Here is a 21238-nt window from a genome sequence, read left to right as displayed (position 1 = left end):
TAGCAGTGTGAGAATGGACTAACACAGTAAATTGGTACTGAGGTAGTGGGATGCTGCTATTAAAGATACTGGAAAATGTGGAAGCAACTTTGGAACTGAGTAATGGGCAGAGGTTGGAACAGTTTGGAAGGCTCAGAAGAAGACAGGAAAATGTGGGAAAGTTTGGAACTTTCCTAGAGACTTGTTGAATGGCTTTGATCAAAATGCTAATAGTGATATGGACAATGAAGTCCAGGCTGAGGTGGTCTCAGATGGAGATGAGGAATTTGTTGGGAACTGGAGCAAAAGTGACTTTTGCTGTGCTTTAGTAAAGAGAATGGCAACGTTTTACTGCTGCTCCAGAGATCTGTGGATCATCAGAAAGATGATTTAGGGTATCTGGCTGAAGAAATTCCTGAGCAGCAAAGTGTTCAAGAGGTGACGGAGCATAAAAGTTTGAAAAATTTGCAACCCGATAATGTGGTAGAAAGAAAAACCCATCTTGAGGGGAGAAATTCAAACTGGCTGTAGAAATTTACATAAGCAGCAAGGAGCCAAATGTTAATTGCCAAGACAATGAGGAAAATGTCTTCAGGGCATGTCAGAGACCCTTGCAGCAGCTCCTCCTATCACAGGCCTGAAGGTCTAGGAGGAATAAATGGTTTTGTGGGCTGGGCCCAGTGCTGTGTGTAGTCTAGAGACTTGGTGCCCTGCCAGCCATTCCAGCCATGTCTAAAAGGGGCCAAGGTATAGCTCAGGCCGCAACTTCAAAGCATTCATGCCCTAAGTCTTGGCTGCTTCCATTTGGTGTTGAACCTGTGGGTGCACAGAGGATAAGAATTGAGGTTTAGGAACCTCTACCTAGATTTCAGGTGATGTATGAAAATGCCTGGATGTCCAGTTAGAAGTGTTCTTCAAGGGCAGAGCCCTCATGGAGAACCTCTGCTAGGGCAATCAGAAGGGGAATGTGGAATCAGAGCCCCCACACACAGTCCCCACTGGGGCATTGCCTAGTGGAGGTCTGAGAAGAGGGCCACTGTCCTCCAGTTGCCAGAATGGTGGATCCACTGACAGCTTGCACTGTGCACCTGGAAAAGCCACAGACACTCAATGCCAGCTGTGAAAGCAGCCAGGGGTGGGGGGTGGGGGGAGTGGAGGGTGGGGGAGGGCTGTACCTTACAAAGCCACAAGGGTGGAGCTTCACAAAACTGTAGGAGCCCACCTCTTGCATCAGTGTGACCTGGATGTGAGACATGGAGTCAAAGGTGATTATTTCAGAGCTTTAAGATTAAATTACTGCTTTATTGGATTTCTGACTTGCATGGAGCCTGTAGCCCCTTCATTTTGGCCAATTTCTCCCATTTGGAACAGCTGTATTTACCCAATGCCTGTACCTGCATTATATCTAGGAAGTAAGTAACTTGCTTTTGATTTTACAGGCTGTTAGGCAGAAGGGACTTGGCTTTTGTCTCAGGTGAGACTTGGGACTTGGACTTTTGAGTTAATACTGGAATGAGTTAAGACTTTGGGGAACTGTTGTGAAAGCATGATTATATTTTGAAATGTGAGGGCATGAGATTTGGGAGGGGCCAAGAGTGTGATGATATGGTTAGGCTTCATGTTCTCACCACATCTCATCTTGAACTGTAGTTCCCATAATCCCCACATGATGTGGGAGGGACTTGGTGGGAGGTAATTGAATCATGGGGGCAGGTACCCACATGCTATTCTCGTGATAGTGACTGAGTTCTCGTGAGATCTGATGGTTTTATAAAGGGCTTTTTCCTCTTTTGCTTGGCACTCCTCCTTGCTGCTGCCATGCGAAGCAGGATATATTTGCTTCCCTCTCCACCATGACTGTAAGTTTCCTGAGGCTTCCTTAGCCATGCTGCACTGTGAATCTATTAAACTTCTTTCCTTTATAAATTACCCAGTTTCAGGTATGTCTTCATTAGCAGTATGAGAATGGAGTAAAAACTTCCACTGAATTATCCCAGTGGGAGAGGAGAGTGAATCCATATTTCTGGGATACTGAAGCAGAGGCCAAGCATGGCAGGAGCAAACATTTATTTGGTTCTTACAATTTACTGTGTAACATATCTGCACTTATTTAATATAAAACAATCCTCCAGGTCTTGTAATACTGATGCTCCAGGAAGATGAACCAGGTATGTCCTGAGACTTTTGGGTCTATTTGGCACCCTTAGACCTAGGCAAACTGAGGGATACTACATTCTTGATCTTACTTTATAAAGTCCCTCTCTTCTGGCCAGGCCTCTCCCTGTAAGATGAGGAGGTGATGGGATGCCTTGAGCCTGCACTGCTCTTGCACCCCAAGTTCTGGTTTGCTTGTAATTGATTGTACTGAGGTGGCAGTGGTTGGGGTAGGTGGAGAAACTACAAGAGCTACACACCCTAGTTTAAGACCCCAGGCCTCAGAAGATAAAATGGTCATTAGAAAGTTCAGCTTTTCTGCTGCTGTGTTTCAAGCTCTTAAATAAAGCACTGCTTTCATTTACATTTACATTTCTGTGGAACAGGGCTGGAAATACCTGGTACCTGTCCTTTTTACTTGTTTGCTACAAGAATGGTTTGGCCCAGGACCATAATGAATGGTATGTGGTATGGCGTATGCTGCTTGGAGACAGATACTACGAGCCAAAAATACAAAGTAGTCTTGTTTGGCAGGTCATCCTCACAGTGATTTAATACACAGCCAATCTCTCTTCTTAGTCTTATTGTGCTAAGTGTTTCAAAAACTCCACTAATTAGAATTTAAATAGTGGTTGATTCCCTGGTATTCTTAAAATGGTCTAATTTGAAAGTTTAAAATCTTTAAAGTTTTAATTCACCTAGCCAGGCTGTTTTAGAATAGCAGCTATATAAGGCAGTACAGTGATTCAGTGAGAGACCAAGTCTGCTCTTTGGGAAGTCTGATGTATACTTTCTTGCTCCTAAAATGAGAGATTCAGATAATCCATGAAATGGGATTTGAAAGAAGAGAGAGATCCTCACGTGCTGAAATAGTTGGAGAGATCTCCTTGGAGGAGGTGGTATCTGATCCCTACCTTCCAGGGTAGACGGGAATCTGGAGAGGAAGGAGGGAAAGTCCCACTTGCAGGTGGAACTGAATGGGCAAAAGCTCAGAGGACCATCTTTGAGGTTCCGGCAGCCCAGGTTCCTGTACCATCATGAGCCCTCCCTTTTTTAATGACCCTATTGTTTCTGTTGTCTGTGTCTTCATGCTTTTGTGTTACCCCTTAACCTGTGTGTGTGTGTGTTGGAGGGGGTGTATTTGAAAGAGTGAAGTTCATTGTGGGGGAGAGGAGAGTTTGAAATACAAGTCTGAATTCTTTAAGAGCACAGTCTACATTTCTTGACTTTTTGACCTCTACTAAATCTTTCATGGTTAAGTCACAGTGTTTAAAATATTCTTGTTGATCTGAATGGACTCATACTAATTTTAGTATGTTCAAAACTAGTGCCCTTTCTCCACGAAGGGCATATTTACAAGGCCTTAGTAGATGTGTTTGCTGAAGATGACATGTAGTGGGATAGATAAATGACATTTTGTAAATGTTTTCCTTTTTAAAAAATATATTTATTTTTTAGTTATAGTAAGAGTGATTGGTATAAAGTCTTTTTTGAGACAGAATCTCACTCTGTTGCCAGGCTGGAGTGCAGTGGCCAATCTTGGCTCACTGCAACCTCCACTTCCTGGGTTCAAGCAATTCTCCTGCCTCAGCCTTCCGAGTAGCTGGGACTACAGGTTTGTGCCACCACACCCAGCTGATTTTTGTATTTTCAGTACAGATAGGGGTTTCACCATGTTGGCCAGGATGGTCTTGATCTCTTGACCCCGTGATCCACCCACCTCTGACTCCCAAAGTGCTGAGATTACAGGCGTGAGCCACCGTGACTGTTGGTGAGTCATTTTCAATGAACTTCCTAGGATAGATTAATTAATTCACCAAAGAAATTGTTTTTTGCAGATTAGTTTCAGCATCTATATTAGTTTGCTAGGGCTGCCATAACAAAATACCACAGGCTGGGTAGCTTAAACCATAGGAATTTATTTTCTCACAGTTCTGGGGACTGGAAGTTCAAGATCAGGGTGCTAGTAGTGTAGGTTTCCTCCGCTGGTCATAAGGGAAGCTCTGCTCCATGCCTCCCTCCTTGGCTTGTAGCCACTGCCCTCTTGCTGACTCTTCACATGGTTGTCCCTCTGTGCATAGGCACCCCTGATGCCTTTCTCTGTGTGTCCTAATCTCCTCTTACTATGAAGATATTCTTCATAAGAGAATATTCTTATTATAATATTCTCATTTTAACTTAATTACCCCTTTAAAGGCCCTATTTCCAAATGCAGTCACATTCTGATATACTGGGGGCTAGGGCTTCAACATATGGGTGTTGGAGGTGGGGACACAGTTCAGTGCATACAGCACCATATTCACATTGTAATGCCGTCGGGGCTCCACACCAGTGGGTCCACATCCATGGATTCAGCCAACTATGGATGGAAAATATTTAAACAAAGAAAAGAATAGTTGACTAGATTTGAACAAAAAAAGGATACTGAACATACACAGACTTTTTCTCCTTGTAATATATTCCCTAAATAATATAGGATAACAACTATTTACATAGCATTTATAGTGTATTAGGTGTTATAAGTAACCTAGAGGTGATTTAAAGCATACGGGAGGCTGTGCATAGGTTCTATGCAAATACTACACCATTTTTATACTAGGGACTTGAGCATCTGTGGATTTTCATATCTGAGAAGTCCTGGAACCAACCCCCCACCGGTGCTAAGGAATGACTGTGTCTATATATGTATATACACACATTCATATGTACATATATATATATATATTCACCGTGAATGACGGTAGTGACGCTGGACATGCTGGACATGGGGCAGCCAAGACGAACTTGAATAGGGTATTGCTGGAACTGTGAGGTGCACCTGATGAGGCTGCGAGGGCAGAGATCCAAATCTGCATTGAAGCCAATGAGGCCCTGATGAAGGCCCTGGAGTAGGCAAGCCTGCCCCCAAAACTTCTGTGCTCTGGAGCCACCTCCACGAATGACCTGCCACCAGCCCTCACCCTTCATTAAAGGGGAAGAAGCCTGAAAAAAAAAAAGTATTCCCACAGGCTGGGTGCAGTGGCTTACACCTGTAATTTTAGCACTTTGAGAGGCTGGGGCGGCCAGATCACTTGAGGCCGGGAGTTTGAAACCAGCCTGGCCAACATGGTGAAATCCCGTCTCTCCTAAAAAATACAAGAATTAGCTGAGCGTGGTGGCGCATGTCTGTAATCCGAGCTACTTGGGAGGTTTAAGCACGAGAATTGCTTGAACCCGGAAGACAGAGGTTGCAGTCAGCCAGGATCGTGCCTCTGCACTCCAGCCTGTATGAGGAGCGAGATTCTGTCTTAAAAAAAAAGTAAACACACACACACAGTGTATATATTCACGTGTGTGTGCTTTCACATGCATGTGAACACAGGTACACACCAATAATACAAATAGATACAGACCACTGAATTTGTAATACAAGTGAAAAGCAATTTGATATTTTGTTAAGTTACAGAATCATAGATCTGGAAGGACTTTCTCTACATCCCTTCCAGTTCTTTTCTGTTGTTTTAAAAGGGGTGAATATTTCAGCCATAACAGGTAGCTCTCATGTGAATGCAGTAGATAGAGGCAGTGTCATCTGAACCCCCATGGAAGTGTCTGCTTGCTGTGAAAATACTGATTTCCGACTGCTAGCCCTCCTCTTTTGCAGAAGGCTGCCTTTATTGTGAAATTATGTCTTCTCTACTTGGAAGGTGCTTAAGATAACTGTCTACAAAATGTTAATTGTTCATAATAGTTGTTTTTAAAATTTTTCTTTACTTTACAAAATAAAATTGCTGGCAACCCTGTATTCCAGGTCCATGAAAACTGGCTGATCTCCAGAAAACATTCCCCAGAGACTGGATGGAACCAGTTTAATGAGATGAAGGTGCTTCCTTTTTGTCAATGGGAAGCTGCTAATTTTAAATGTATTCCATGAGAAGGACCTGAAAGCTTTGGAATGATGATTTGTAGTGGACTCCTCCTGAAATGAATTGGCCTAATGACAGGTACACAGAAGGTAAAGCTTATATAAAGGAGACTTTGGGAAGTAGCTCGTGTGTTTCCAGGACTGGTCAGGGTGAGAGGACCAGGAGCAGGCAAAGCACACGTGTTCCCCCACCAGTCTATGACTCTCCCAGGGGTCAAAATGGGTGACTCCTTACAGCTTCAAGGGGGTGGTCCTTTTACTTGAAAGGCAGTCCCCACAGGGCTGCTGAAAAGAGCAAAGCTGGATCCTTGAAGATGGACCAGGGACGAAGGATTCACACAGGGAGGGGTGCCCGGATGTCTCAGCACCCTCTGTGAGCCTCTGGGGTCCTCTTTTGCTTTAGAGAGTTCTCATTACCCTCCCCTCAAGTGCTGTGATTGGAAAACACTGCTTATTATTTTTTAAAAAAAATTATTTTTATTATTTTATTTATTTTTAAGATAATGTCTTGCTCTGTTGCTCAAGCTGGAGCGCAGTGACGTGATCTCGGCTCACTGCAATCTCTGCCTCCCAGGTTTAAGTAATTCTTGTGCCTCAGCCTCTCAAGCAGCTGGAAAGCATGCACCACCATGCCCAGCTAATTTTTTTTTTTTTTTTGAGATGGAGTTTCACTCTTGTTGCCCAGACTGGAGTGTGATGGCACAATCTTGGCTCACAGCAACCTCCGCCTCCCAGAGTCAAGCAATTCTCCTGCCTCAGCCTCCCGAGTAGCTGGGATTACAGACCTGTGCCCCCACACCCAGCTAATTTTGTATTTTATGTGGAGACAGGGTTTCTACATAATAGTGAGGCTAGTCACGAACTCCTGACCTCAGGTAATCTGCCTGCCTTGGCCTCCCAAAGTGCTGGGATTACAGGCATGAGGCACCGTGCCCAGCCAATTTTTGTATTTTTAGTAGAGACAGTGTTTTGCCATGTTGGCCAGGCTGGTCTCAAACTCCTGGACTCAAAGTAATCCACTTACCTCAGCCTCCCAAAGTACTGGGATTACAGGCATGATCCACCATGCCCGGCCTAAAAAAATTCTTTATAAACAATATTTAGAACTTTTTTGTATTTTGGTTAAATATTCATAATATAAAATGTACCATTTTTGAATGTACATTTCAGTGGCATTAAGTATATTTACCTTCTTGTACAACCATTACAACTATCAATTTCCAGAACTTTTTCATTATCTCAAACTGAAACTCTTTACTGGTAAATAACTTCCCATTTCCCCACCCTTAGCTCCTGATAACCACCATTCTATTAGGTTGGTGCAAAAGTAATCGTGGTTTTTGCCGTTGAAAGTATTTGCAAAAGCTACAATTATGTTTGCACCAACTCAATACTTGCTGTCTCTAGGAATTTGGCTATTCTAGGTACCTCATATATGTAGAATCATGCAATATTTGTCCCTCTGTATATGGCTTATTTCATTTAGCATAATGTTTTCAACATTTATCAATGTTTCAAAATTTCATTCCTTTTTAAGGCTTAATATTGCATTGTGTATACAACGTTTTATCATCCGTCTGTGATTGGACACTTGGGTTGTTTCCACCTTTTGGCTATTGTGAATAATACTGTTATGAACATAGGTATATATAAATATCTGTTCAAATCTCTGCTTTCAGTTCTTTTGGGTATATATGCAGAATTATAATTGCTATATCACATGGTTATTCCATGTTTAAATTTTTGAGAAACTTCTATACTGTCTTTCTCAGCGGCTAAAACTTTTAACATTCCTACCAGCAGTGCACAAGGGTTCCAGTTTCTCTATACCCTCACCAATAGTTATTTTCTGATTTTTGATAATTGCCCTTTTAATAGGATGTTAAGTGACATCTCATAGTTAGTTCTTTGACTTGACCCTAGTAATTTAAAGCACGCTTTTCCCAACAGTTCAAAAATAGAACAAAAATAAAATAGCCATGGGAACCCAGAATACCTAACTGTAATAAAAGTGGCTGGCTTGGTATTCTACTGATGCCCTCAACTTGCCTAGAATTTTTTGAAGTACAGACCAAGAAAAGGCAAGATTTGAGCCTGTGCCTTTCCTGTGACGGGGAACCCAACTCCACCATGACAGCATCCTCTGTTGTGGTGGCAACAGGACATTGATGTTGGAACACAGGACGGCCATGTGACACAGTGACACACCTGTGGTGTGGTGGAGGGTTAGGGTCCTGTTTTGTCATATTATGTAACTCCCTTGTCCTGATTCTACATTCATCCACTAATCTTCTGATCTTAAATTTTGTTTCCCAGACCATGTAAAACATGTGCTGTGGTCAGCTTAGCCATTGTTTTCCTTATTTAACAAATATATATGCTCGTTATAAATCATTCTGCTATCCTTGGTTAGCATAAGTGAGTCCATAGGGCTTTATCGTCTCTGGAAAACTGAGAAACTGAATGTGTAGAGCCAGGGGCAGAGGTGCAGTCGCATCTCAGGGCCATTCCTCTTCTCTTCTCTAGAAATTTTCTCCAGATGGAGGCTTTATAGCTTCTTTCCTCAGTATGTAGCATGAAATTCTTCTTGATGTCCAGCTGAAGTCTCTATTAGAATGAGACTGACCTGTGGAGTACTACAGAGCTAGGAGACACTCATTTGAAAAATTACTTCTGGATGGGCGCTGTGGCTCACGCCTGTAATCCCAGCACTTTGGGAGGCTGAGGCAGGTGGATCACCTGAGATCAGGAGTTTGAGACCAGCCTGGCCAACATGGTGAAACCCTGTCTCTACTAAAAATACAAAAATTAGCTAGGCGTGGTGGTGCACGCCTGTAATCCCAGCTACTAAGGAGTCTGAGACAGGAGAATCGCTTGAACCCAGGAGGCGGAGGTTGCAGTGAGCCAAGATCACGCCACTGCACCCCAACCTGGGTGGCAGAGGGAGACTTCATCTCAAAAAAAAAAAAAACTTCCTAGCCTGCTTACTACTATATAGGTGCCCAGGGCATAACAGGAAGAGGTAGATTTATGAATACAAGCAGTTTTGCTTTTTCCCCCTTGAGACACCAGCTGGTGAAAGAAGGGTGCCCACTTCTTAGTTAAGCAATTCTCCATTTCAGGTGGTGACTGAATATCTATCAGTGTAAAATATTAAGTCCTGCTTCTGTTTTTGGAAGTTGATCTTCTATTGGCATTGATTTTGATTTTAAGATAGAAGTCTTTAGGCTTGGGGACACTTTTTCTTCCTTGACTTGCTGCTGGGTCAAATTGCACAGAATCAGGGATAGGCAGGAAGTAGATACATCCTGAATTTTCTGTCAGCTGTGAGTCACCATTTTTTGAAGACTGCTGGATAACTGAGTACCCTCTAGGAAACACTAGAGAATGGCATAAAACTTGGTAGTGTTGAGAAATTTGGGAAGTATGTCCATTTGAAAAGGAAGAGCCCAGCGTGTGTGTGTGTGTATGTGTGTGTGTGTGTGTGTGTGTGTACGTGTGTGTAATGTCTCTAGCCTGAATTGAGTGGCCAGAGCATCAAGAGTAAGAGTCATACTCAGGTCAAAGGATAGTAGTGAGGAGGAGAAGACTACAAAGTCCTGGAGGCATAACCTTCTTTCTCTAATTAGAGGAGAGAAAAATCCACACCCCATGAAAGACATCACTGACTTAAAATGGATTCATGGAAAAAGAATCAGCAGACCGGGGAATTAAGTGGCAAATGCCAGTAGAAGGTGGTGATGCATGCAGACTCTATAAAATAAATAAATAAACTGGAGAATAACATCATGTTATTTTTAAAGCATTGCCCTGGGAGGACACTGTGGAGGTTTTGATTGAGAGGGTCCAGCATGAACCGTTGCTGGGAGGTGTTGCCTTATAGAGATGCTTTAGAAAGATCCAGCTTGCTCTGTTCTAACCAGGAGTGTGATTCATAACCTTGAAGTCTCTTGTTTTCTGTGTGGCCCTACCCATCTAGACACAAGTAAGCTGGGTGCACTATTGTTGTATGCAAGGAGGAAATTAAGCCTCTAAAGTTGTGATTTTGAAGTTCTCACCTTGGGCTCACCAGCCACTAACGTGAAGCATGCCTGAGCTTTGTCTTTGGTTTCTCAAGTCTCTTTGCTGGAAGAGAGAAAAGGTTATGAGTTACAAGGGTGATTTCTCTGTGTTGTGCAGGGGACAGTCATTCCTGGAAATAAGAGGAAGAAGGATAAGAACAGGTAACAACAAGACCTTTCTGGCCTGGGCCAGAGTAGAGGTTGGTGGTCCTGCATGGCATGGCTACTTTTGGAGTTTGAGGATTGAAGAGGACGGTGATAGACTCATTGCAATTGGGAATTTTGATAATCTGAAGGGCCTTTAGGTCTTCCCCTGTACAAACTGGTCAGCATAGGTCTTTGGATCTGTAGTATTGGCTGGCAGCTTCTTGGAATGCCTTAGTAGCTGTGCTGTCAGTTGTGTGCATGTTTGCATGGGGCCATGCTCATTTTTCAGGGTTTCTGGCACCTTTTGGATCACTTCTTAATGTGCTAGTCCTTTGCCTGGGTTGGTAGTCACTTGAAAAACTCATCTGCTCATGCTCACCGCTTAACATGAAAAAAAAATCATCAAACTCCAAAGAAGCAGCCCCCTTAACGTGCATACCATCGTAATCCAACAAGGATATTGACAAAGCGCCACTTATTCACTCCTTGGGAAGTTCCGTGTCTGAGTACATCTCCTCAAATTCAGGGAGGTGGAGAGAATTTCTTGATCCATTTTTAACAAGGTAGAGAGGGCTGGGCACAGTGGCTCACGCTTGTAATCCCAGCACTTTGGGAGGCCCAGGCAGGCGGATTACCTGAGGTTGGGAGTTCGCAGACCAGCCTGGCCAATGTGACAAAACTCTGTCTCTACCAAAAATACAAAAAGTAGCTGGATGTAGTGACATGTGCCTGTAGTCCCAGTTACTCAGGAGGCTGAGGCAAGAGAATCACTTGAACCCAGGAGGCAGAGGTTGCAGTGAGCTGAGATCACACCACTGCCCTCCAGCCTAGGCAACAGGGTGAGACTTGTCTCAAGAAAAAAGAAGGAAAAGAGGCCAGGTGTGGAGTCTGATGCATGTAATCCCAGCAATTTGGGAGGCCAAGGCAGGAGGATCGTTTGAGCCAGGGAGGTCAGTGCTGCAGTGAACTGTGACTGTGCTATTGCACTCCAACCTGGGCAACAGAGTAAGACCTTGTCTCAAAAAAGGGAGGTGGGGAGGAAAAGAGAGTGCCCAGGAGTTGTGTGGGAACCTGGTTGGAGGGGGAAAGCTTGGCTAGTCCGAAGAAGGGATGGAAGTGATGGGAATGTGGGTTGGAGAAGGGGTGGAGGTTAGTGAGAGGTGTCTGGGCCTGCTCACCACTCTTTCTCTGTTTGGGTTTGTGATCTTCCCTCCTCCCCGACAATAGGCTGGCCTGGCCCACACTACCCTGTGCACACCTGGAAAAGGTAAGCTTCCTTTCAAGGCTAGCTTTGGGATGTGGTTGTAATCTTCATTTTTGCTTATTTTTGGCAACGATGCTTTCAGCTGTTCAAAAGAGCAATTTAGTCTCTCTGATGTGCCTGGAAGCTTTTTTAGGCTATGTTTCCTGCCAAAGAAGTTATTTTTCATGACTCTAATATTATAAAGAAATCTGACACTAAGAAAATCTCAGTGCGGGGAGGGTGGTGCTCAGGAGGGGCAGCCACACCTAGAGCAGCTGCCAGCGGAGCTGCTGCTTCCTGCTATTGTGTTCCAGAGAGAGCCGCTGCCGGCCTGTCAGCGCCCCAGGAGTCTGGCTCAGTGCCAGGCTGCCTCCTTCACTGCGTAGATGGCCCAGATCACGCGCACTGTGGTGGGAATAGCAGACTCTGGGGGCTGCTGCTCTGATGTGCTGGCAGTTTCCAGCTTATGTTTCAGCAAAGCTTGGAGAGCCACTGCTGGCCTTGGTAATGGGGATGACACAGAACACTTCCCTAGCATCGTCTTCTGTTTGTTGTTGGTCCTTGTGTATCTGATGACCTAAGCTGATTGATTTGAGGCTTACATGAAAAAATATTGCCTCGTGGACTTTTTTAAGGGCACTAGGCGACTGCTTTAAAGAAGAGGTCAGAGGTTCTGTCCTCCAAACCTATCTTTGGGATTCAAGAAGTGAGAGAAAAGAGCCAGTGGAAACAAAAGCCCCTCCTTTTGTTTGAAGGCTACTCTGGCAACTGGTGGCTGCTTAGGGAGAGTGTCACATTTCATTCTGCATCTCCAGAGAGCCTCCCTTAGGCTGGCTCTAGTATTCACTCACTCTAGTCTCCCAGTGTTTGTCAGGATTTGCTCCTCTCTTCCCATCTTCAGGACTTTTGCACGTGTAACCTTCATTACCCTTTGGTAATGCCCTTTAGTAATCCATCCCTAAATAGTTTGTTTAGCTCAAAGGGAATACTGTAAGGGGGAGAAAAAAGGCACGTCTCTACTGTAGGGGAGGCGGTTGATATTCCTGACAGCTGACTTATACAGACATATTTTATTGACTAGTTCCTACCAGCCCCATGAGGCTGGTCGTGTTACTGCTGCTTTCTGACTGAGAGAGTAGCAGGAGGACCTGCTGGTCCTGTGACCCTGGCAGCCACAGATGAGGGTCCCCACTGTGTGCTGACATTGAGAACTGCGTGGCTGTGGGAGAACAGCTCTTGGCTCTGTGGTGTGCTGAATAGACCACACTCTCCATCTTTATTTTCTTCATTCCTTTAAGTACTTTTCACTATTTTTCTGTTCCAGATGAAGTTTAGTGCCTCCCTCTGCTCTGCTATTACAGTGGCTGTAATGTTGATTTCTACTTAAAATAATATGATTAAACCAGACTTCATCTTATTTTCCTTAATAAAGAAAAAGGAGAGAAAGATTCTTACCTTATTTTTGAGCTGGTAGAACAGCATGAATCCCAGGATGTAAGTGTTTGTCATTTTAACTTTTTTCCTTTTTTTTGAGATGGAGTTTCGCTCTTGTTGCCCAGTCTGGAGTGCAATGGCGCAATCTTGGCTCACCATAACCTCCGCCTCCTGGGTTCAAGTGATTCTCCTGCCTCAGCCTCCCGAATAGCTGGGATTATAGGCATGCACCACCACACCCAGCTAATTTTGTATTTTATGTAGAGACAGGATTTCTCCATGTTGGTTAGGCTGGTCTTGAACTCCTGACCTCAGATGATCTGCCCGCCTCGGCCTCCCAAAGTGCTGGGATTCCAGGCGTGAGCCACTGCGCCTGGCCTGATCATTTTAACTTTTAAATGATCTAAATGAACACCTTTAAGTAATTTTTTGTTATAGTTTTATTTATTTGTCTAGGCACCATGGCTCACAGTTGTAGTTGTAATCCCAACACTCTGGAGGCTGAGTCAGGTAGATTGCTTGAATCAATCAATTAACACTTGGTGCATTTGATAGGAATTGGCTGACCAGGGAGTTGAGTATGTCTGAAGAACAAATCTAGGTTTTTCTATTCAAGATTAGCATTTCTAACTAACAATAGTTGTACTGCCTGGTAATATTTATCTTAATTTTTCATGCAGTGTTGCATTTAATCTTCATAGCAACTCTAGGGAGTGGGTACCGTGATCATCTTCATGTTACTAGTGGGAAAACTGAAGCTCAGAGTTTTTGTTTTCATGGTTTAGAGCAGGGATTGACAAACCTTTTCTGTAAAAGACCAGAAAGTAAATATTTTAGGCTTTTTGGGCTGTTCCATATCTATCATTGCTACTCAGCTTTGCTGCTGTAGTGCTAAAGAAGCCATAGAAGATACAAAAGCAAATGGGTGGCTGTGTTCTAATCAAATTTTTTGGACTACTGATATTTGAATTTCACATAATTTTCTTAATCATAGAATATTATTATCTTTTTGATTTTTTTGAACCATTTAAAAATGTAAAATACGTTCTTCCCTCACAGGCTGTACAATAACAGAGGTGGTGAGCTGGATTTTCCAACCTCGATCTAGATGATGAGAGGATGCAGGGAAGGAGGGATGGGTTAGAATGGGGATGGTAGGAAGAACACTCATCAGCCTGTGTGCAGGTGGCAGACAGCATGAAATATTTGAGGTACTGCAATCAATGCATTGCAGTTTGATAGGGTATGAGGCAGAACGGCTCAAGATAAGAGGAGACATTATGGTCCAATTCATGACTTTGTAGGTAGGACATTTTGAATTTTGGACTTTTTCCTTACAATGGGAAGCCATTAAATGTGTAAAACTAAGGAATGACAAGTGCACTTGATCTTTTTAAAAGATTATTAGGCCAGGGACAATGGCTCACAACTATAATCCCAACACTCTGGAGGCTGAGGCAGGTGGATTGCTTGAGTCTAAGAGTTCGAGACCAGTTTGGGCAACATAGGGAAACCCTGTCTCCATGAAAAACAGAAAAATATTAGATGAGTGTGCTGGCTTGTGTCTATAGTCTCAACTCCATGGAGAGATCAAGTCTTCAGTGAGCCGTGATTATGCCACTGCACTCCAACCTGGACAACAGAGTGAGACTCTGTCTTAAAAAAAAAAAAAAAAAAAAAATGGCAATGTGGAGAAAGCACCCCAGGACCTGGAAGCAGAAAAGCAGCAGTTAGGAGGTCTGAAGAATAGGCCAGGCAGGTGATGATGGTGTGCGTTAGGGACCATAGTGAGAACTATTTCATGAAAAAATGCTCAGGTAGTCATGATGATTAGTTTTGCAAATGAGGGAAGTGTGGCTGAGAGAGATTGTCTTGCCTGGCAACTTAATAAATAGAGGTAAGCAGAGATAATGACCTTGGTCTTCTAACTTCAAATCCAGTGGCTTTTCCTATATAGTATGCAGTTCTTAACATTCTCAAGGGGAAATTATGTTAATCCCAATCTAACATTATATCTGAACCCTACAACTGAAGAGCTATTCTTTTCTTTTCCTCTCACAATTATTTGCTTCTGGAGGAAGTGCTCATAAATGAGAAGAGTGCTTTTCAGGTTTGAGTTATTAATTTTCATTTCCTGAGAAAAATTATTTCATCATTGAGAAAAATAACCTCTTGTTGAAATAATTAAAGGACCAAAGATGGTACTGTGGTAATAGTTTTATGTTATTTTTATGCTGGCGTTAGAAAGAAACTGAAGCCAGGAACAGTGGTTCACGCCTGTAATCTCTGCACTTTGGAAGGCCAAGGTGGGTGGATCACCTCAGGTCAGGAGTTCGAGACCAGCCTGGCCAACATGGTGAAACCTCGTCTCTGCTAAAAATACAAAAATTAGTTGGGCTTGATGGTGCGCACCTGTAATCCCAGCTACTCGGGAGGCTGAGGCAGGAGAATCACTTGAACCCAGGAGTTGAAGGTTGTCATGTGCCAAGATCACACCAGTGCACTCCAACCTGGGCAACAGAGTGAGATTCCACCTCAAAAAAAGAAGAGTCAACTGAAAAAGCTGCTCTTTACTTATTTCAAGTAAAGAGCAGCTTTTCTTATAATTCATGTAGCTTTCTTTCCCAAATAAAATTGAAATATTCTTGTCTACCTTTGGAGGAATGACTTGTCTGGTTGGGCCTTCAAAGTCACAGCCTAATTCTTGATACTGGCATGCATCTCTGGACCAGAGCACCCCATCCTTTGAACAGCATGATGATGTGGGGTTAGAGTCTTTTTCTGTGGAGTCCAGGTCTGGGGATGGGAAAGAAGGGGTGAGGGAAAGGTGAGAGTGATGTAGAAGTGAGGCAGAAGGGCGGTGGTGATTTTGCCTCAGCTTACCTGCGGGTTGTGCCCTGGAGGCGATTGGGAGGGAGACGGGGAAAAGAAACCTCAGAAAGCTGTTGAGGCGGAGCCCAGTGGTGGTGACTGCTCAGTGAATCTTGCTTTCCACTGATATTTCATCAAATTTTCCCTTATGTTACTGCTGTTTGTCACTTTGTCTCCCTTCCTCCATTATAAGGGAAGGTCTGTGGGGTACTGATCTGTCTCAGGCATCTCTGCTCACCCCACAGTGTGCAGTGTCTTGCACACAGTAGGTGCTCAGACACAGTTATTGAACACAGGCTGCACTGACATCACCTTCGGCATCCATGCTGCACAGTGCAACCATCTTCTCCCAAAGAAGTCAGGATTCTTTTGGTCTAAAATAATCACAATTAACAAAGATACTTAGGAAATCCGGAAAATATGACAAATTTGAAGAGTAAGCAGTTGGGCAAGTTGTGGGCTTCTATTGAGGATCTTCTGCAAGATCCATTATGCAACTTTTGCTGTCTGTTTCTCTTTATTCATTCCATTTTATTAAACTTAGTTTCCTCCAACCCCACTGGAAGCAAGAAAAGCAAACAAACAAAACCTTAGGTTGCTTGTCTCCATTGTTGCATAGTAGGTGTTCAGTAGCTACATACTGAGCTAGTTCATATCTGATACTAATTTGATGTAGTCTGCAGATTCTTCACATACTCATACAGGTATGGGTGCTGAGGCTGAATCTGTAAGCTCAGAGATTTTGACCTACTCCTTTCCTTCTTTCCTTCATCAGTTATTGAACATTGGTTATGTGCCACGCATTCGGTTAAGTTTAAAAAAAAAATACAGTGTCTGATTTTAAATATATTTATTCCAGTCTAGTGGAGAGATAAAAGGAAATAGTGGCCACATAGTATGAAGTGTGGGCAGCTGTTAAGAACCTCTCCTGGCTTAGGGGCTAAGACCTCCTCAAGGGCTTTGCTGCCAAACTCTTGAATGTGATCAAGAGTAATTAAGGTAACTGTGCAGTTCTGAATGAATTAACAGGTTCTGCACTTGACTTTCTCCATGTGTGCAGGTTGGAGATGTCTGCCCAGAGGTTAATTTCTAACAGAACCTCCCAGCAATCGGCATCTAATTCTGATTACACCTGGGAATATGAATATTATGAGATTGGACCAGTTTCCTTTGAAGGACTCAAGGCTCATAAATGTAAGTTTTATACAATTCCTCATTGTAAGCATAATTGTATTTGTCTTAACCCGTGAAATCCCCAATAATTACTTCTCCTGAACATTCTTTCTTCTTACAGAACTCTCTGTCCTCTACCTCCCAGATCCCACAAAACATCTCATCTCCACACATAGGCTGATTGCTCAGGAATGATACAGGAGGGGCTTGGTGATTCTAATGTGAAGGACTTAAAATATTCCCTTGGTAGAGGAACATGAATCCGCGTCAATCTGAGATTGAGATTTAAAGAAAAAGATAAAATATTGTAGCTCCTCCAAACTGTGAATGTTTGAACTATCAAAAATATTTGTAAAAATAGGATCCGGAACTGTTATTTGAAGAACCTTCTTTTGTAACACAGCAGCATCTTTTCATCCCAGTTGTTTTTCTGGAGCTGCGGAGAGCAGTGTGTCCATGGGTGTTCATAATGACGGACCAGAATAGCCTGCAATCATTTCTAACGCTGTGTTCTAGGCATGAATTGTGTTTCCTGCTATTGGAGTGATTACAGGTCCAGCACAGAGCAAGGAAATGTGATTCTGTGAAACGTTGCTATTCAACTCCAGTCATAACTGAATGCCGACTCGCCAGCGTGAAGCATCCTTGCTTCATTAAGTAGAGTTAACCATTAACGTAGTAGGCAGGAACTGCTGCCCAGTCTCAGGTTCTGTCTTGGTAACACAGTAAATATCCCTGAAATGTTCTCTTTTGTCAGAGTGAATTATCCACAGCACTGTAAAATTTTTACGTTCTTAACTGCTCCAGGTTAGTGAGACACATTAAGAAATATAAGAGAGCTTAGAATCAGAGACACAAATGTAGCAAAGAAAATGCTTTTGTTCATGTAATCATTTCCTGGCTGCTTCTACCCTGACTTGTCTTGGCATTGATGATCTCTTGCACCAACTTGGTGTTCTTTTGCAACAAGGGCTTTCTATTTTTATTCCCTTAGCAAAAATCGTCAATTAAACCATATGTCCTTCTTAAGTGAGTAGTAATAATTAAATACTTTCACTCGTTCCTTTATTGACATCTGCTTAGTATTTCTTTGTGGAAAAAAAACACATGGCATTCATTAAGGTATGCTGTCACTGATTATCTGACAGAAGGCTGTTGGGTGTGAAATCACCCTCCTTAATTTACTTAAATTCTTTTTTTTTCCCTCCTTTCAAGTTTTAATCAAAGCTTGTATATAAGATTACGTTATTCCTGCATCTTCTCAATTGTTTCTTCCTTGTATTTGCCCTTTTCCTTTCCTACTTGGCGAGATTTGGCTTTCCGTTCAAGGATCTTTTTGCGGTCTTTGTCCAGTTTTAGCCTAGTGATAACCGCCTTGCTGGGGTGAATGCCTACGTGGACAGTTGTGCCATTAGCCTTTTCCCGCTGCACCCGTTCAATGTAGATTACGTTCTTCCTGTAAACCTGGACTACTTTGCCAATCTGCTGACCTTTATAGTGTCCTCGTACAACCTGAACTTCATCATCCTTTCGGATGGGCATGGATCGCACGTTGTACTTCTGTCTCAGCTCTTTAGAAAGAGGGGAGGACATAATCTTCCTGCGAAAGTGGGAAGGTGCATTGAAATGCCTTTTGCGATTCTTGCTTCGGTCGGAAGTCACAAAGGGATTGAACTTCATTTTGGCAGCTCCCGCTTAGGTGATGGCCACAAAAGGGAAGAGCTTAAATTCTTTAATCTGTTGTTTTTCTGAGATAAACTTTATATAAGGACGCTTGCTTGTTCTGAATTATAGTGGGAATCAAAATGACTGGGCAAATTGCCATTTATTTTCTTGTAATGTGGGCTTTTACAGCTTGGTGACTTCAACTTCAATTTTGTGTCAGTTTGCTCCTGTCTCTTTTCTTTAGTTTAAGGGGCACAGAAGACAGATCTGCTGCTATAATTTGGGTTGATACATTTCCAGAGACAGTTGAGTAAGATCTTTTTTGAGGATATTACATTTAGAAATAATTATAGCTGGAAAACTTCCTGAGAAACATAGGCAGACGTGTGACTCATTCCTTAATTACTTTACCTACTATACCATTAATAACAATTGCTTCTGTTAATTTTAATATTCACATCAAGATGATAAAACAAATGGCTGAGTAGTTACTGTTCTGATTTAAGAGAGCTGCTGAGTAGAAGCCCTTAGCTTCAGGAACCTGATGATATATGAGATACATTGATAACAAAAAACAAACAAACACAAAACCCCAGATATACAGGAAAATGAAAAGATCAAGTCAGCTATTGGAATGTGTGCTTTGCTACAGTCTCTTTCATTTAAAGATGCTGTGATTCTGACCTTCAAGTATGACTGCTTGTTTTGCTGGGCAAGATACAAAGCTAATTAGTACCGATTGAAAAGAACAGAAGCTGGACATTTCAAGGGGAAGCACTCATCAAGGACAGGAATGACCATAACAGTTATCTTTATTTGCCTTACTTGTAATGGATCATACTTGGCAACAGTAGCTCCATTTTTCAACTAAGATTCTCTGTCTACTAAAATTAAGATTCCTTCCTTCAAAGGGTCTTTCATCTGAGAAACAACTTCAGATGGTCATTGAGAATTCTTTTGCCCTCAGTTTTGAATCCAATATTAAACCTTATCACGTATCAGAAGTGGACACATATCTGATACAAATTTGGCACCAGTAGAGTGGAAATTTATTCATTCACTCAATATATATTTGTCGAGCACCTATTATGTACAGTACTACTTTAAGCACTGAAGATACAGCAGTGAACTGAAAAGACAAAAATATTTCCTCCTATAGAACTTGCCTTCTAGTGGGAAAGATGGGCAATAAGTAAACAGATAATGTCAGATGGCAATATAAAAGGACAAATAGAGTGGGGAAAAGGGATGTGGAATGTGGAGGTGACAGTGTGGATAGGGTGGCCATGGAAAGCCTCACTGAGAAGGAGAGCTTTGATGAAAGGCCTGAAGGAAGGGAGAAATTGAGCTATAATATATCTGGGGGAAGAACATTCCAGAGAAGGATCCTTGGCGGGAGTGAACTGGATCATGCAAGAAACAACAAAGAGGCCAGCGTGGCACCAGGGGAGTGATAGGAGGCAGAACATTGGGAAACGAAGTCAAAGAGGTTGTGGGGACAAGGACCTGGCATCCTTAGAGGTCATGCTAAGGGCTTCCTTTGGCCTTTTTCCCTGAGAAGTCACTGGAGGGTCTGGAGCGGAAGAGTGGCATCTGGTTTAGGTTTCAGCAGATCACTGCAACTGGCATGAAAAGCATGAGTGAAAGGCATGCGATTAGAAGCAGAGACCATTCAGGAGGCCTTTGCCGTGGTCCAGGCAGCTGACGATGGTGGCTTGGAGCCAGGTAGGGAGAGTGAAAGTGGTGAGAAATGCATACGTTCTGGGTATTTTTAAAAGATGAATCTGGCAAGATTTGTCAATGGATTGGCAGTGTGTGTAAGAGAAAGAAGAATCAAGAATGATTTGAAGGTTTGTGAGCTGAGTAACTGGCAGGATGGAATTGCCTTTAACTGAGAGTGGGGAGAGTATGAGAGAGAGATTTCAGGGAGAAACCCCAGGAGCTCCATTTGGGACCTGTTAAATTGAGGCACCTATCACATATCCAGGAGGACAAGAAAGGAGAAGTGTGGGGGAAGCTGTAGATTTGAGAGTCATCAGCATGTGAATTGTACACATTCAAAGCCAAGAGGCTGGATAAGTGAGTGTAGAAAACTGAAGTCCAAAACTGAGCCCTGGGCGTGCTTGCGTTTAGAAGTTGGAGGGTTGCGGGGCAGCTTAGGTGCCTGAGAGGAATATACAGAAAGTAGGAAGAAAACTGGACTGTAGAGGTTTTCTGGACACCACTAAAGGATTGCCAAGACAGTCTGTGACAAATGCTGCTATTAGGAGGTCAAGTTAATTGAGGACGGGGATTTGACCATTGGATTTTTAACGTAGAAGTTACTGGCAATGATTTGAAAAGCAGTTCTAGTGGAGTGCTGGGGTAAAAGGCTGATGGAATTGGTTTAAGAAAAAATGAGAGGAGAGGAATTGGGGACAGCACGTACAGACAAGTCTCTCAAGTGTCTCCCTAAAAAGGGAAGGTGAGAAATGGGTCATTTATGGAGGGCGTGGCTGGGTGAGAGTCAGCAGGACAGTCTGGCCACTGTGTTAAGACTGAAGGAATATCCTCTTAATCTGAGATATCAGTGGTAGCCAAATCCATGCTTTTTCACGTGCCACCTTG

General features: G+C 43.0%; 2 protein-coding genes across 5 annotated transcripts in view; one reads left to right on the top strand and one right to left on the bottom strand.

Annotated features, from left to right (window-relative positions):
* Nucleotides 1-21238, top strand: part of MRAP2 (melanocortin 2 receptor accessory protein 2) — a 78994-nt gene that overhangs the window by 28239 nt on the left and 29517 nt on the right. Inside the window, exons 4-5 of one of the 4 annotated variants that reach the window (XM_012468818.3) lie at nt 5924-6116; nt 16854-16987. In XM_012468818.3, coding sequence (XP_012324241.1) covers nt 6097-6116; nt 16854-16987 — 154 coding nt within the window. In that variant the 5' untranslated portion in view covers nt 5924-6096. Of the gene's footprint in view, nt 1-5923; nt 6128-11492; nt 11513-16853; nt 16988-21238 lie in introns of those variants that run through there. The other 3 variants (XM_012468819.3, XM_012468817.3, XM_012468820.3) reach the window with 3 other exon arrangements.
* On the bottom strand, nt 18175-18668 carry LOC105728444 (large ribosomal subunit protein uL24-like). Its single transcript, XM_012468823.3, has one exon. The coding sequence runs from the start codon at nt 18644-18646 to the stop codon at nt 18212-18214; it is 435 nt and encodes a 144-aa protein (XP_012324246.1). The 5' UTR covers nt 18647-18668; the 3' UTR covers nt 18175-18211.

Source organism: Aotus nancymaae, unplaced genomic scaffold (genome assembly GCF_030222135.1).
Source record: "Aotus nancymaae isolate 86718 unplaced genomic scaffold, 86718_ANA_hifiasm-v0.15.2.pri h1tg000040l, whole genome shotgun sequence".
Classification (NCBI taxonomy): Eukaryota; Metazoa; Chordata; class Mammalia; order Primates; family Aotidae; genus Aotus; species Aotus nancymaae.
This window is presented reverse-complemented; position numbering and strand designations above follow the sequence as displayed.

Coding starts and splice junctions, on each gene's coding strand:
- LOC105728444 (XM_012468823.3), bottom strand. CDS start 18,646: ATGAAGTTCAATCCCTTTGTGACTTCCGACCGAAGCAAGAATCGCAAA.